Source organism: Cricetulus griseus, chromosome 7, assembly GCF_003668045.3.
Source record: "Cricetulus griseus strain 17A/GY chromosome 7, alternate assembly CriGri-PICRH-1.0, whole genome shotgun sequence".
Classification (NCBI taxonomy): domain Eukaryota; kingdom Metazoa; phylum Chordata; class Mammalia; order Rodentia; family Cricetidae; genus Cricetulus; species Cricetulus griseus.
In genome coordinates, this window is record NC_048600.1 from 111,589,463 (window position 1) to 111,606,886 (window position 17,424).

Below are 17,424 nucleotides of genomic sequence, written 5' to 3' on the forward strand. Positions count from 1 at the left end.
GTGTGTGTGTGTGTGTGTGTGTGTAGCAGACTTCAACGGCACTCTGGTGAAAATGCCCATCTCTACATCTTCCCCTTCTAGTCCCTGCTTTCCAACTCCCTCCCTCCCTCCCGTTGTACCCCCCACCCCCACCAAGTCAACAGGATGTGAACGATCTCAAGCGTAGAATAGGCTGGTCCTCTTTTACAATGGGCACAAACAATGTGGCACAGCTCAGATCCAACTCTGCTGAGATACAGTGGTGTACTGAAGATGCCTAGACACCCAGCCCTTTAGCTGAAGCCTCAGGCACACAGAACTGTTGCCATGGAATTTCATGCCCCCACCTCCCCCCTCCCCCCCCACACCCCGCTTTCCCTGAGACAGACACCATGCTACAAAGCAGGCTAAGCCATTCTGTGTCTGAGGTGAAACGTTTTAATTACTGGCATGTAATTAAATGAGTTGAGTGAGAGCCGGATCCATAAGCCCTTTAGAAGGAAAATGTGAATCTACCAGGAACTCAGGATTCTTGGCTGTGGCAGAGATGTTCATAAAGCTAGCTCTTAATTTGTAAATAGGCTCCATGGAGCTGTCCCTGTAAGCAGAACTTACTTTCCCTAACACAAGTTCTTAAAAAGGAAAGAAAGAAAAGGTCCCTGGTCGCTGCAGATGACAATTTGTGTGCACGCTTTGGCAAGACCAAACCACCTTCCTGTTCTTTGTTCCTCCACAGGGTCTCCTCACGTTCATGACTCAGTGGCTGAAGGAAAAACTTAACGCACTTACATTTTCACGCCAAAGAGATATGAAACACATTTTCACGTGTGGTCCCTTCTGCCTGATGCCCACACGTCAGGAGGTTTAAAAATAACCTGTGGTTACTGAATAATCGTGTATCAAAACCGGGAGGGACCATCAAGAAGGTCTAAATCCAACTCTTATTTTATGGTTGAGGAAAGTTAGCTTTTAGAGTTAAATGATTTGTACAAAAGCACACCACACACTAATTAGTAGCAGATATAAGCTTGGCACACTCATTTGGTGACCTCTATTCCAGATCTTCTTGATGTCTTGGTGTCTGGCCTGTAGTGACAAAGCTGGCTGGTCCATCTACAGAACAAGACAGACTTCCAAGACTCTCAGTGGGATGTGGCAGTTCCAATTTAAGGTAGCAAAATCCCCAAACCCTGATGGTGATCATGTCTAACCCCAGTACTCAATAGGCCGAGGCAGGAGGATCAGAGTTCTGGCCACCCTCAGCTAGTAGTGAGCTTGAGGCCCATCTAGGCAGCGGGAGACCCTGTTTTAAAAATAAAATAAAAGCCACACAAGTCTAAGCTGACCTCGCAGCCCCTGATCAGAACATCTCTGGTTCCCATCCTTGATCTCACTCCTGTGGGTTGAGGGATGCTAAGCGGTGCATTCTGGGTCCTCTGTGTATGTGCACATGTAAAATCACTTTCAAATGTTCTTTGGGTTTTTCAACCAGTACTCTATGAAGGTGACAAGAACTGCCAACCCATGTGTCCCAACACACACTGCTCTGCCAATCTTTCTCCCCCCTCTTTTCTCTTTCCTTTCTTTCTTTCTTTCTTTCTTTCTTTCTTTCTTTCTTTCTTTCTTCCTTTCTCATTTGTCCCCCGGTGCTTTGAGGGTTAAAGTTGGCAAACACTGTACCACTAAGCTATGTCCCCAGCTTTCTCTGCCAATCTCAATCAGAGGAAATAAATACCACAGCCCCTCAGTGGATGACTCTTGGGTGTCAGTGACACTCGGTATTTAAAAGCACCCGTTCCTCTGGTGTAGCATTTTCTTGCAGACAGCTGGCCGAGGCCAGATCACCTCAGATTTTCCCTGGTGATGGGCAGGTGAAGCAGAAGGGTCCTCAGATGGCTTCTGTTTTGTTTTGCTTGTGTGATAGGATGTGAACTGAAGCTCTGATAATAGGCTCTTCCATTACTGGCAGCAGGTACTTACTCTATGGCTGTGTCTTCCTTACTGTTATGGTAGACTGGGATGGGAGGGAGGAGATTAGGTCCTAACCCTTCTGCCTTGTGCTAGTGCCCAAGGGCAAGGGCAGCTGGTCAGCTCTTCCACCATGTGGATCTGGGCATAGGATCAAAAGACTTTTCCACATATGGCTGCTATGTCCCAGTGAATGTCTCCTGCAGCCCATCGAGGACTGTTCCAGTTGGCAACAAGCTCTGCCGGATGGCTGTCTATTGCTACAAAAGATAATGAACCAGATACTTCTTTGGCTTTTAAATCCCATCAAATCCAACTGTTGGGAAAGGAAGGTTTCACAAAGTAATATGATGGCTGTGCAAACAGTCTCCGGTCGAAGACAGTGTTTCCCTGACCTCTTGTGTGACTATGACTGAGTGCTAACATAACTGGGAAGGACTGTGGGTTTGAGTTCAGTCTACTGGGTAAGGCTATCATCAGATGGTGAGCTCGGAGACTGATGCTCACTTCAACATGGCTCTGTGCTCTCCTCTGGCTATGTGAGAGGAGAACTCGTAGCGATCGTGGCTTCGATATCCACACATGTTACACTGGAAAGGATCACGGAAGCCGTGGCACCCCATGTGGATGGTGAACATCACATAATCTAGGAAGAGGACATGGCAGTGGTCACACTGAAACACGTCCATCACCTCCCCTTCTTTGTTGATCACTTTGATGGAGTCTCTCAGACAGATGGGAGGGGGCTTCAGGAGTTCGAAGGAGCGAGGGACCTCCTTCAGGAGTGGCATCCCATTGCGGGCCTGGGGAAGGACCATGTGGCTTTGCTGGTAGACATGATTCTGGCGATCCTCGTGGTTGCTGTCAGTGTCTGTAGAGTCGTGGGCACTATTATTGGGGGACAGACCTCGTTCAGAAGGCAAGGTCTTCTCTGGCAAGAGGATTCTTTTCTTCTCCAGTTCCTGCGGGGCCCCATTGGGCATATCAGCCCGGGTGAGGGCTATAGGGTACATGCTGCTGATGACTGGGACCATCTCAGAGGTGGGAGCAGGTGGAGTCTGGACTAAGGGGCGAAGGGCTTCAGCCCCAAGATAGCTGATGGCATTATTGATGGCTTGGTCCATCATTCGGGTCTGCATTATCTCACTCTCCTTCTCGTACATGTAGCTGGGATTGTAGTTGACATCAAAGCAGTGACGCTTCTCACCTGGAAAGAGTGAGAGGCAAGGTTACCGAAGAAATAGCGGGGAGCAGAGAGGCGGCACAGTTACTTTCCGGAGTCCTCCAGAAGTGAGGGAGGGTAAGCTGTGGTTGCTGCTCACTGGCATACAGCCATGGGGCAGGGAGGGAGAGGGGGGCTCCATTCCACAGGCAGACAGTCTCAGGAGGTGCTATCCACCAGCCACATATGTGAATTGTCTAAATTAAGCCAGTGGATAAAAGAGAGGGGCAAGGAGGTGTCATTAGGAGAAGCTGTGTTGGGAGGTGTGTCTGCTGGAGAAGGGGGGAGGGGCACAGAAAGCACAGACATCAGTACAAGCTGGGATAGGTGGGCTGCACTGAGCAGGGACCTGGGGCTGCCACACTTTCACAATGTGCACTTTAAAGTGTTGCCACTTTCCAAACTGCTATTCGTGGTGGTGCACACCTAAAGTCCCAGCATTTGGGAGGCAGAGGCAGGTGGATCTCTGTGAGTTCAAGGCCAGCCTGGTCTACAGAGTTCCAGGACAGCCAGGGCTGTTACACAGAGAAACCCTGTCTCAAAAAACCAAATTTATTCAGCCTGTAATATTAGGTACTGCAAATAGTAGGGGTCTCAGTGATTAGCCATAGCAGCTTGCGGCTTGGCTCTCTTCTAATTTATTTCCCTTAAGGAAAAAAAAAAAGATAGACAGGGTTTCCTGTGTCCCAGGCTAGCCTTGAACTCAATATATAGCTGAAGATGACCTTTAACCCTCTTGATGCCTCCACTTCTTAAATGCTGAGAGCACAGTCATGCACCACCAGGCCTGGTCCTGAGGATGGACCCCTGGGTTTTGTACATTCTAGGCACACACTCTACCAATTGATTGACATCCCAGTGCTAGGAAAGCCTTTTTAACAACTTCTACCCATTTCTTAAAGTGTGTTGCTTTTGGGAGGGGGAGGGAGGCTTGTTTGTAATTGTTTTAAGACGGGGTTTGCTCTATATAGCCCAGTCTGCCCTTTAAATCATTGTCCCCCGCACCGGCCTCCTGAGTGAGAAGACGCAGGCTAAACCATCATGCCTGCCACCTGGTACTGATCTTTGATTGGCAGATGCATCCTTGTTACACCTGGATCCTTAGCACCCATTGCACACCTAACTGAAGAGATTTTCTTGTGGTTGCCCACTCTCATGTCAAACTGCCAAGAAACTCTGAAAACAGCAGCAGCACACACCGAGGGCAGTGTGTTAGGAAAGAGAAGGAGGCTCTCTGGCCCTGGAGCAGGCAGGGAGCGATGGGCACCATGGCTAGGGGACAGAGGAGAGAGTGTGGGAGATGGGACAGTGCTTGATGTGGCTCCTGAGTCACTGTGTTGACTTTGGATCCTGGAGAGGTTTGTCGTCCATGTCCTTCTCTTTTGGATCATTCCCTAGGCATTCCAGGGTTCCAAGTTTGTCAGTGCCTCAAGAGAAGGGTCCAGAAAGGAAAGAAAGCAAACAGCACCCTAAGAAAACACAGGGGTCAGGGGTCAGAGGTCAGGGGACTCAGTGTCTGTTCTTGATCAGTCTCCACTCTAGCAGGACAGAAACAAGATGTTTAGGAAAAACAAAAACAAAAACAAAACAAACCAAAAAAACAACCCAAAATTGGAGCTAAACTATGGTGTGGGTTTTCTGGAAGGACTGTTCATCTACGGAGGCTTGTGATTTTATTCTAAATGCCCCATTTGAGTTTGAATCAGGGGAAGACCTCATATTCTGTTTTTAAAAAATGGTGGTCAGGGAGGCACTGTTGCCGGCTTTTGGGACCCTTTACTTCTACCTCATCCAGCTTCAATAAGAGAAGGAGCTGCCTAGTCTCACTGCAATTTGATATGCAGTGTCTGGGTGATATCCATGGGAGGCCTGCCCTTTTTCTGAAGAGAGGATGAGTAGGTGAGGGTGGGGAGAGGTGGTGGAAGAGATGGACTGGGAGGCGGGGAAGGAGGGAAAACTGCTGTTGGAATGTAAAAACAAAATTTAAAAGGGGGGTACTGTAAGATCTCATGTAGGCAAAATGAGGCCTTTTGGTATCAACTGTATAGTTCAACATTAAGGGGACACAAAACTTTCAGAAGTACTCTGGGGAAGAAATGAATTCTTAGAAAAAATCTAAGTCTTGAGGAGGGTCTTGGTGAACTGGCAGGATCTGGATTGTTCTGTCTGAGGGAGAAGAGAAGATAAAGGCTGAAAGGACATGGGCAGGGAGACAGAGCTGTATAGAGGGTTTCTCAAACGTCACACTGCCTCACACTGTAATGTCCACACACTGGGGTAGCTTCGGTGGTGAGACATGCTTTAGTCACAGGCACTAGTTTGGACTGGTTTCATTCTGGTTCCATCGTCTACTAGTAGTGTGCACTTGTGTGAAATGATCAGTCACTCCTCACAGGGCCACTGGAAAGAACTGAGAACAGCGCCAGCACACACACAGCACCTGGCACATGCCAGCATCTCCTCCCTTCCACCCTTCCATCCATCCTTCCTCCTTCCTCGTTCCTAACATTATTTATTTGTTTTGTGTATAAGGGGGTACACATGTGCGCCACAGCATGCTCGCTGAGGTCAAAGGACAACTTGTGTCAGTTCTCTCAGTCCAGCACATGGGACCTCAGTTTAGAACTCGGGTCGCCAGCTTGACACCAAGTACCCTCATCTGCTGAGCCATCTTACTGACCCTGGTATTCTTTTCTCAGGGATCAAAGTCTATAAATGTCCTGTGTGCTTCTAGGCAGGTTGTATCCCGTATTGTGGGAAAGAAAGATCTGGGGGGGGGCAAAAAGAAAGAGCTAGGCCTATGATCCCAGCTATTCCTGAAGCTGAGGGGAGAGGATCAGGTTGAAGAGCTGTTTTGGCTACAGAGGGAGTTCAAGATCAGCCTGGGTGACTTGTGAATGTTTTGTCGAAACCGGTCTGGATATAGCTCAATGCAAGTGCGCTTGTCTAGCATGTGTGAGGCCCCAGGTCCAATCTGAGTATCATGATCAAAAGACAACCCTTGAAAACATACAGCAGGGCCAAATGGCAGACACTTTGAATACCGCACAGCTAGTGCCAAATGCCTTTAAGGAAACGAGGCTGTGGTGAATGTAACAGCAATGTGCCAGAACGAGCCTGGAGGCAGAGAGGCCAGCGAGGAGATCCAGTCCATCAGATGCATTTACCTTGTTTCCCCATTATCTCCGGGACATGTTTACTTTCTAAGCTATATCTGAGAGAAAAGAGAAACCAAGGAGAAGAAAAATGCCCTAACATGGCAGCTCACTAGGAAGCGACAGAAATGGATGTTGCCAAAGTAACCATTTCCAGGTCCCTTGATGATGATTGACGGCAGCAATGACACAAAGAACAGACAATCCTGTGTTCACACACGCGCATTCCCCTGGGATGGTGCAGGATTGGTGAAATCCGGTTTCTCGGTGTGGCTGGCCCTGCCAGACTTCCTAAATACCGGGAGATGTCCAATGTCTTTTCATACGACAGGAGAGGCTCTAGGAAGTTTCCAGGGCTGGGTAGGCACATCGCTGCCTCCTTTTGTATCATCCTTTCTCCCAGGAGTGTGCTTTGGGATCTCCTTACCCAAGCTTGTGAATTCACAGCCCATGCCACCCACAGCATCTCTCCCCAAACAGCTGGGATGCCACAAGTGGAAAGAGGCAAGGCAGGAGGGGAAAGCAAGTCCCTGGAAGCATGGAAACAGGTGCCTGAGTTGTGTGGTTAGCGCAGGCCATTGTTCAAGGTGGACAGCAGAGCGCCTCAGATCTTCAGGCACACAGGCTCACCCCATCAGATCCCCTCATCTCCCAGTTACCGTAACCTGATCGCTGCAGATGGCTATCAGTCACCTGCAGATCCGATGACTCAATGAGTATGAAACTCCGAAGGGCTAGGCTACGGTAATTTGAAAAGCCAATAGCTCACGTTTCTTTAGTAACACACTCATAAAAAAGGTTAGTCAAACCACAAGAGTATAACTGCTTCCAAGGCGGCTCAGAGCCTCGAGTCCAGATCTAGTCAACTCGAACCACACCTTTGAATGATTCATGATACCAGATTCAGGCGGAACAGAGGTTTTCTTCTGATGAAAACACAAATGGCAACAATGAGTCCTAAATACAGTAGCCCAGCCTGCCTGGTTGGGCCCCTCCTTCCTTAGGAACCTTCTTAAAGATGTTCAACCTACATGTCAGTGATTCTCAGTGAACTCCTGACCACCTGAATTGATGCAATGGTGGCGGGGAGGGGACAGGGTTGTTGGCTTTGACTGTCAACTTGGAAGCCTAGACTTATAGGTTGGGCATGCGGACTTAGAACTGTCCTCAGGGTCTAGGGTCAAGACCCCCTGTAGAATGCGTTCACTGTGGTCCTTACATTTCACACAGCGCCTTATATATAAGATGCTAATGATAAAACTACTTTTATTGAGGCCCCGCGGTACTGGGTGTTGTGTTAGAGACTTAGCTCACTGACCCACTTCATCAGTCCTTTGGGGTTGATAGCTTTTAAGGTTGGCTGTCATCTCTGGCAGGTGAGGAACTGAGAGTTCCAACAGGGGCTTCCCTTTTCCAAGGTTGTCCATGGTGAATGGAGAACCAGGGCACAATCCAAGAGTCACGTCTCAATACATGCTAGAGGCTTCCTTGCCCATAGTGGCTCAGTCCTCCACAGACAGTGAAATACTCTGCTAGGACAGTTCCCACAGCCACGGCACAGGGCGTTTCGTGGCAACCACTGTGTCACTTTAATCTTTCTTCTCACCACCATCAACATACTAGTAACACTAGGAAATGCTAGTAATTCCAGCTTTCCTCAGGTTGAGATCAGAATCCGCACAAATGCTGGGCCTTGCTTATCTGCCTGCCTTTCCCTCCCTCCCTCCCTCCCTTCCTTCCTTCCTTCCATCCAGGATGTGGGGAGCATCCACGATGCAGAGTGGTGGTGTCCGCACAGTGCTTCACCGAGCGCCTGGCACACACGGCACTCGCAAAGCGAGAGCCTTTTGTTGTTCCTTAAGCTCTGGGAAACACGCACATCACTGCAACCCTACAGACAAGATGCCACGTTTACACCACTTCTCTACAAGGCAGCATCCTCCACACTGGCTTCACGGAGGAATCAAGTATACTGTGGAAAAGAGAGTGGGGAGAGAAAACTGTGGGACGCTTGGAAGGTGTGCAACAGATAGCATGGGCACATAGACACGCACCCATTATTCAGGTGTCCTTGGAACCAGAGGTGGTGGTGGAGGCAGTCACAGCTACAGCAAGAGGTGGGGATGGGCACAGGGAACCAGGGGCAGGGACACCCGGAAAGGGGAGGAGAACCCGGAAAGGGCCGTGCAGAAGTGGGAAAGGGTCCAGAGGAGTGTGAAGAACTGAAGATGGCGCGGCTCGTGGAGGCAAGTCCCTCAGATTTCACTCTACTGGGAGCAACTTAAAGGGGTTTTAGCGTCTGAAGAGGACGGCCAAAAAAAAAAAAAAAAATGATTTGAGCTCCAGAAAAACAGTGCAAACCCAACACTACAGTCAATGGTGGGTGATGGAAATACACGGGTTTCACGTGAAGTCTCTCAGGTCACTTCGGTGTGTTTCTTGCTGCCTCCTATTGTATCTCACAAGTGTTCTCACTCTACTGCAAGCACAGAAGGAAGGAAGGAAGGAAGGAAGGAAGGAAGGAAGGAAGGGAGGGAGGGAGGGAGGGAGAAGGGAGGGAGGGAGGGAGGGAGGGAGGAAGGGAGGGAGGGAGGGAGAGAGGGAGGGAGGAAGGGAGGGAGGAAGGGAGGGAGGGAAAGGCAGGCAGATAAGCAAGGCCCAGCATTTGTGTGGATTCTGATCTCAACCTGAGGGAGCTGGAATTACTAGCATTTCCTAGTGTTCCCTTCAGGAGACAGAGACAGGCAGCATCAGGAGTGGGGGCAGAGAGTAAACACTCTGGGGGTGACAGGGAGGAGGCCCGACCTGGAGACTATACTGTGTGCTACAGAGTTCTCTGTCATCTGTGACATTCTGATATGTGATAATGCTGCTTGGGTGTCATCTGTCCTTAAGGAACTGTAGGCCAAGACATCTCTTTTCTCAAGGAGACATATTCTGCACCTAGAACAACTGCCTTCGGGACTTCCCTGCCACCAGCTCTCGGGGACCAGACTCTGGCTGCCCGAAGCTCCCACAGAACAGGTGCATGAGCTGCTCTAGTGACTTCCTGGGGAAGGAGGGCCACCCCGGACTGTGGCAGCACCTCAGACCTGGGTCTGGCCCTGCTCTATCTAGCTGTGTTTCTCCTCCGCCCTCCCCCAGTGCTTTGGTGTTCTTTCCTTCCTGAGTCAAAGGGCTTCGCTGGATGTCCCCACATCCTTAAAATGTGTTGACATCATAATGCATGCAGAACCAGGGACACCAAGACTTTGGGAAGGGCTGGGAGAAAAGATGCTTGCTACTCTTTAACAGGTGTTAAAACTGCTTCCTGCTGCTCTGTTAACCAAAGTAGGTGACTTTTCATTCTGTCGCTTCACAGAGAAAGCTGATGGTGCCTGCAGAAGTGTCAAAACCTCACTCACATGTTTACCACCAGTGACAAAAATCTTTTTTTTCATGTTCTTTTTAACACGGGAACTTTCGATAATAAAGTAACACATATTTTATTTTTTTCAAAATGAGATGTGGTGAGTCCCACTCCCAAGGGGAAAAAAAATGAAAACCAGGAAAAAGGAAAGCTCAGAAACAAGTTATGTTTTTCTTCCTTGTGGGAGAGAAATCTGCCCTCTATTTTGGGCCAACTATTTGAGGCTAGCCTGACCCAAAGTATGGCCAAACATTATTTGTAACAGGACAAGACTCAGGTTAGGATGCTAGAAGCAAGTCTGTCTTGTCGTTTGGAAAGAAACCATCTTGATGTAGATAAGAGACACACTGCCCCTGCCAGAGAAGGGGTCAGCTAACCTGAGGGTTCTATTTGACCTTTGCCCTTATGGTTCAAGAGGCCAGGGCAGCCAGGGCTAGTGTGAGAGCTGTGTGTTCACTCTTAGCAAGGATTAAAGGGAGTGACTCATTCTTTACAGCCCACACAGTGCCATTTCCCTGGCGGCAGGAGCCTTTCAGAAAATGGTGTCTTGGAGAGTAAAGGGAGGGGAGAGAAAAAGAGAGGGAGGGGACACCAGTCTGGGCCCCCGATGCTGCGTCCCATATGATGCCATGCCACAGGGGATGTTCTGTTTTCCTTCTGGTGACTCCAGAGCTTTCCAGCACAACGGTTGGCTCAGGTAATTGATCCAAGGAGTCCCCCCCCCTTTTTTGGGGTTTTCGAGACAGGGTTTCTCTGTGGCCTTGGAGGCTGTCCTGGAACTAGCTCTTGTAGACCAGGTTGGTCTGGAACTCACAGAGATCCTCTGCCTCTGCCTCCTGAGTGCTGGGATTAAAGGCGTGCGCCACCAACGCCAGGCTAGGAGTTTCCCTTTTAAATGATTTTTCTTTCTTTCTCTTTTTGGTGTGTGTATGTGCATATCCTGGTGTGTGTGTGTGTGTGTGTGTGTGTGTGTGTGTGTGCCTATGTGCAAGTGGAGGTCAGAGGCCCTCCTTGGGTGTCTTCCTTAATCATTTTTCCTCTTATTTTTTGAGACAGTCTTTCACTGAACCTAGAGCTTCCAGTTTGGCTAGAGAGGACGGCCAACTAGATCTGTCTGTCTGCTGATGGTATTACAAAAACTTTTATGTGGGTTCCGAGGGGAGGCGGGGTGAACTATGAATGGATCCTCATGCTTGTGTAGCCCCAACTCCCCCTCTGAGACAGGGTCCCACTATCTGACTCTATCAGGCCCAGAACTCTTTGTGCAGAACAAGAGTTGGTCTGGAACTCACAGAGATCTGTCTGACTCCAGAGAGTCCTAAAAAGAAGAATCTCCTAAGCAAAGGCTTAGAATACGAGTTAATGCTAGATTAGGAGCGTGCCCCAGAACAAGAGTTCCACATGTCTGACAAGAAAACTCTATTTTCTTTCCTGCACCATTGCTGGAGGTTCTGCAGTACGAGGGCAATGGGTGGGAGTGAGTGGACCAAGCTCCCATCCCAATTCCTAGCTCCAAAAATCCATTTAATATATTGTCCTTGGATAGAGGGCATATCAGATGTTAAACTGATAACAGATATTACCCTTGATCTTAGCCAAAAGGCAGAGAAACATCGTTTCTTTGCTTCCTGAGGCAGGCTCTCATGTAGGCTACCCTTGGCGTTGGGAGGATGACCTTGACTTCCAAATCCTTTTCCCTCCACCTCTCAAGGGCTGGAGTTACAGACATAAGTGATACCCTACTCCCACCCCACCCCCAGTTTCTATTTGTATGGTAAATAAATAGACACAAGAACAATGAGCAGGCTGAACGGCACTGCCCTGAGTAAATACATGGATCTGAGGAAATGTAATTAGTTTATTTACAAACTGAGCTCTAATAAATTTTTCCTCAAGGAGGAAGAAAAACCAATTCAACCAACACAAACCTTTAAGGACTGGGAATGCCACCCACTACTAGGGCTTTTACCTTACGTTGTTGAGGGCCCCGGGAGCCGGGAGCCATCCTCAAAAAAAAAAAAACCAAAAACAACAACAACAACAACAACAATAACAAAAAACCCCTCAAAACTGGGCACTGGTGTATGGTACAAATGCTCTATCTTCAGAGTCTTGAGAAGAAGCTGTCAGAATTCCACAGTCAGGTTGTTTTAAACACAAGCTGGTTCTGCCTGACCTTTCTTTCTTTCTTTCTTTCTTTCTTTCTTTCTTTCTTTCTTTCTTTCTTTTTTGTTTTTTTGTTTTTTTGAGACAGGGTTTCTCTGTGTGGCTTTGGAGCCTATCCTGGCACTTGATCTAGAGATCAGGCTGGCCTCAAACTCACCGAGATCTGCCTGCCTTTGCCTCCCGAGTTCTGGGATTAAAGGCGTGCGCCTTCTTAATTGTGCTATATTATCACATACAAAAAAATAAAAATAAAAAATGGGAAAAAAGAAGCCCTAATTTTTCTGGTCCTGAAGCTGCAACTTCAGCTAAAACCAAGACCAAGAGGCAGCTGATACAACCTGTGAGCCCACTGGGCTCTACAGTTAGTTCCAAGTTTAGGATCACAAGACAGCCCTAGATTAACTCCTTGGGACACTAAATGAAACCAAACTGTTGAATATGGGAAAGAAGTCTGTAAGAGGTGGGCAACTGTCAGGGATGAGGGTGGGGATAAGAGAGAGCAGAAAGGAGAGTAACCAGGCACAATCACGAATACGAATTTGTCAAAGAACAGGCTTTACTAATAAACAGAGAGCTAATTCTGCAAAGTTCCCCATCCTGGAGCCCAGAAGATGCAATGGTTCAGAAAAGAGAGAAACTAGACCTTCCAAAGTCCACGTCTGTAGAGCATCCAAAGATGGTCTGAAATCCTACAGTCAGAAACCACTGGACGGCTCTCTGAGGTAACAGCAGAGCCAAGTGGATGTGGACATAGGAAAACATGAAAACAAACAAAACCTACCACAGTAAGTAGGGCTTTGCCTCAGTCATTGGCTTAATCCAATGGGGATAAGGTACCCTCTCTCTTCAGTCTAAGAGCACTGACTAAAACTGGACTGAAACTAAGACTCATGACTTGGATTTCCTCACCCCTCTCTTCCCATGCTCCTCCCACATCAGCTTCAGCCATTTCTAGAGGCAAAACAGTCCTCCCGTTAAGATACGCTTATAGAGACAATGACCCAGGCTTTCTTTCGCATTTACCAGTGTCTATCCACACAAGTAAGGTCCAAAGGTACATAGGTAATGCTCCAGTGTCCTGACTGATCTGCGGTGTTTAGTCTTTCTGTGGAAGTCACCACATGCCTCCTTGACATGACTCCACAAGGGGAGGTAAAATGATTAGGAGAGGGCAAGCTCCCTAAACTGAAACACATCAGCTTCAGTCTGACATGATTTATTGGTGGGTTCACTGACTGACCGACAGATCTGTTTTTAAAGATAGGGTCTCTCATATAGCCCAGGCTGACACCAAACTCACTATGTGGTGAGGATAGCCTTAAACTCCTGATTCTCTGGCCTCTCCCTCCCAAGTGCTGGGGATGTAGGAAAAATCCACCATACCTTTGGATCACAACTCATTCATCTATCACCACACCCTTTTCTCGTGCAGCCCCAGCTGGTCTGGAACTCACTATGTAGACCAGGGTGGTCTCAAACACATCTACCTGTCTCTGCCTTGTGAGTGCTGAGATTAAAGACATGTGCTACATTTTATTCTTTAAGTGACTAAAAGGACACAAAAGATGTCCAGCTAAATAATTAAATAAGCAGAAATACCAACTTCAGTAATTTTGAAATCTATGGGTTTTTTCAATATATAATTCAAATGAACGTCTACTTATAAATTGTTACCTATACCAGAGTAATCTTAGAGTTAAAAGTAGACAGGCACTTGGTAAGTCAGAACTCAGAAGCAGCAAGCAGCTTTACAAAAAGATATTGACAAATTTGAAAATATTATTGGTGCTGAGGAAGGCTTTCGCTCACGTGATTGCTATTTTTGTTCAATACCACCAACTTTCAATTTACAATAAAACTGACACATTCAGCTAAGCTGCTTACAACTACAAATCTATTTCAGATACCATGGTCACAAGTGTGTAAACATCTGGGCGAGTAACGAAATAGCCCCACCATTTGTAAGTCCCCAACACTTTAATGGACATAATTGTCTCTTAGTCATCTCGTTCTGCAGTGGCTTTTGACAATGTGAAAACCAACGACATAAAAACTAACTTCAGCAAGACAAGTGATCAAGTCAAATTGAGTTATTTAAATCCATGTTTTTCTCCAACCACTTTCTGTTAAAGTGAGCTCTCAATCAAATTCAAGAAAATGTGGCAATATGTTAGAACATTAAAAAAAAAAAGTTAGAGCATGCTAACAGAACCAACTTGTAACATATCATTGCAAAATTTTACCAAGATGCTATCTTGAACATTTTACTGGTGTAAGTTGCATAAATCTATGCAACAGATGCTGTTCAGAGCGAAGAGGAAGGAACAGCATCTTTAACACCAGCTCCATCTAAGAAACAGTACCAAATGCTCCCCTGTTTTGTAGCTAAGGCTCCTCAGTTAATATTTTTAATTCTATATACTAGAGCCATCACGATCACCAACCACAAAGAATAAGAACACAATGGAAACCTTGTTTTAACACACTGCACGAGGAAAGGCATTTCAATAAACAGCTACGTTATCTCAGTCAAGTTATCTGCTAGCAGCAGCAAGAAAGGGCCGTGCATCCTTACCAATGAACTTCTGAGGCATTGAACTCTTTCGTTTTGCCACATTGCTTGCTAATCTGTCCAGAACGAGCGCTCTTTCACTTCCCATCTCCGCTTTGATGTGTCTTGCCTCCACACTTGCTAGTTTGGAAGAGAGGGAGAAGAACACATTGGTAAATGGGAGGATGGGAAAGGGAACTCAGCTGGAGAAGCATCCAGGGGTGGAGGCACAGGGTTGTCATTACCTGTTGTTCCCGCTCGGTTTCCTGCCCTGGGTACCTGCTGTGGTCAGTGAGACCGACTCTGGGGCACAGTCAAACCTTGCAGTCTTATGCTGAGATGGGAAAGCCCTACCCATCCCCAGCCAGTATCTTCATTAGCAAGAGGAAGTGTTGAAGAAACAGCTTGGACGTGGTTGGTTGCAAAAAGATAGATAGATGGAGGCCTTTAACCTCAGCAGCCTTCGTTCTGATTCTGAGTAACTTCATGTGACACCTGCATACTGATATAATTCTTCTTAACAACTTTGAAAAAAAAAAAAAGAGGCACGGTGCCCCAGATTTGCGGCTCTGTTTATGTTAATAGCGCTTTTGAAAATAGATACATTCACCCAGATAGCAAGAAATCTACTCAGTGATTTGGGTATTGAAATACTGAGTCATTTTTTTCTTCACTACGTTTCTCTCGGTTCTTATCTTTCAAATTCCGTTTCTCTGGGTGCTGTGTGTTGCCTCATATGTTCTCCACATCTCCGAGTTGTTTCCTTCAAAGTGTCCCTGAGCCACCGTGTTCTCTTAAGATTAAAGAGCGACTTGTTCATTGCATTTTTATTATATTTCTAATGAAAAGTGAGAATGGGAACTTCGTGAGAATGTGGATTGGTTATCAACCCACAGATAGACATGGGCTGGAGTTCTCAGACCTGGCTGCAAATTAGTATAATCTATTTGCCTGGTGTGCACATAAGAAACACCTATAGGTAGGTTCCCTTTCACTCTGCAGAGGGGCCGGGACAACAGTGCTTCCAAAGCTCCCCAGATGACTTTAAAAGGCAGCTACAACAGGACAAGGTGGCTCACGCCTGTTATCTCAATACTTGGAAGACTGAGGCAAGAGGATTGCCGTGAGTTTGAGACCAGCCTGGGCTACACAGTGAGTTTCAGGCCCTCCTAGGCTACCATGTGAAACTGGGGAAGAGGAGCAGCCAGAATTTCAGCGCACTAGATGAATATAAAAATAGTGCCGATGCACTGAAATAGTAAAGTGGAACAGATATAATTTACTTTGGTACAGCTGCCATAAATATAAGGCCTAGAACTTCAATACTGGAGTCAAGTAAATAATTTTGGTAAAAGACCAAAGAGTAAATACTGTGTATGATCATTTGTAACCATTGTTATTTTTGACACAGAGTCTTTCTGTTACATAGCTCCAAGGCTGGTTTCAAATGCATGATTTTCTTGCTTCAACCTCTCAAGTACTGGGATTACACATTCGAGCTACTGTACTCATGTTGGTGGTAACTATTTTTAAATCTGTGGGACACACAGTCCCTCTCTATATTAGTGCTTTCTGCTCTAACATCTCTTTTAAAATGGAAAAAGTGGACCAGAGCGATATCTCGGCCAGTGACATGCTTGCTATATAAAGGCATGAGTACCTAAATTTGGATCCCCAGGACCCACCTAAAGAGCTCAAGCCTGTAATCCCAGCACTGGGGAAACAGGGACAGTGACATCCTAGAGGCTCGATGGCCAGGCAATCTAGCTGAATCAGCAAGCCCCAGGTTCAATGAGAGATTCTGTTTCAAGAAATAAGGTGGACAGTGATTGAAGGAGACGTTTCAAAGTCAATTTCTGGCCTTCAGGCACCCATACACACACAAACGTGGACTCATTCATGTACCACACATATACATATACAAAATAAATAAATAAATAAATAAATAAATAAATAAATAGTAAAAGCCCTGTATACAAACAGATTAGCGGGGCGTTGGTGTCATACACCCTTAATCCCAGCACTCGAAAGGCAGAGGCAGGTGAATCTCTGTGAGTTCTAGGCCAGCCTGGTCTACATGCTCCAAAGCTACACAGAGAAACCCTGTCTTGGAAAACATGTCTCTGTTCTGTCTGAGAACTTCAGAAAGTCTAAACTAAAAATCCATACATTTCTAATGTGTCTAAGGAAGAAGAAAATATAATTAGTTTAAGAGACTAGAGTTAAAAAGTAAATGATAGCTACAGAATGAGGTATTCCCCAGCCTGTGCATACACAGGTTTGGGAACTGTCTGCACCTGTCCTGTAGTTGAAGAGTTTGAGGTATTTGCCATGTGAAAAGATTTAAATATACAGAATTGTCACATTCCATGATCTGTCAGACACATGTCCAGAAAAAAGGACACTGGCTACCTTTGCAGGAGAGGAATGGCCCAGAAAGATCTTCAGGGTAAGAGAGTCAGGCTGGGCCAGAAAGAGTCAATGCCAGATTAGAAAATGGTCATTCCAAGTATTAATTGTTTTCCACTTTATTACCATCACCAAAAGAACTCTATCTCAGGTGCTACACAATGCAAAGATTTGTGTGGTTTTTTAAAACAGTCATAAAGGAAATCTGTCTCCCAAAGTGAAAACAAATAAGTATTGTGACAATGCCAACATTTCTTGACTTTGGCTTTTGCCAAAAGTAATTCTTGAAGCTGGGTGGTGGTGGCGCATGCCTTTAAACCCAGCACTCGGGAGGTAGAGGCAGGCAGATTTCTGTGAGTTCGAGGCCAGCCTGGTCTACATAGTGAGTTCCAGGACAGCCAAGGCTGCATAGAGAAACCCTGTCTCTAAAAAAGGCAAAAAAAAAAAAAAAAAAATCTTGACTCTAAAGTAATGCATCCTTACTTCTGGTCTAGCTGTCAACAACAATTTATGTAAATGAAAATACTATGTTCAGGACCAGGGGCCTAGGCAGCTTCCAGACTCA

At 46.6% G+C, this 17,424-nt stretch overlaps 1 protein-coding gene and 1 non-coding gene across 4 annotated transcripts in view; both read right to left on the reverse strand.

Annotated features, from left to right (window-relative positions):
• Nucleotides 1–363: 363 nt before the first annotated feature.
• Nucleotides 364–17,424, reverse strand: part of Ikzf3 (IKAROS family zinc finger 3) — a 93,857-nt gene continuing 76,796 nt past the window's right edge. For all 3 annotated transcript variants that reach the window (XM_027424133.2, XM_027424132.2, XM_035447666.1), the window contains 2 exons: nt 14,475–14,591; nt 364–3,154 (listed from right to left, as the gene is read on the reverse strand). In XM_027424133.2, coding sequence (XP_027279934.1) covers nt 2,451–3,154; nt 14,475–14,591 — 821 coding nt within the window. In that variant the 3' untranslated portion in view covers nt 364–2,450. The remainder of the gene's footprint in view (nt 3,155–14,474; nt 14,592–17,424) is intronic.
• Nucleotides 11,160–11,348, reverse strand: LOC113836574. Its single transcript, XR_003486919.1, has one exon. It is a non-coding gene; the product is annotated as a U2 spliceosomal RNA (small nuclear RNA).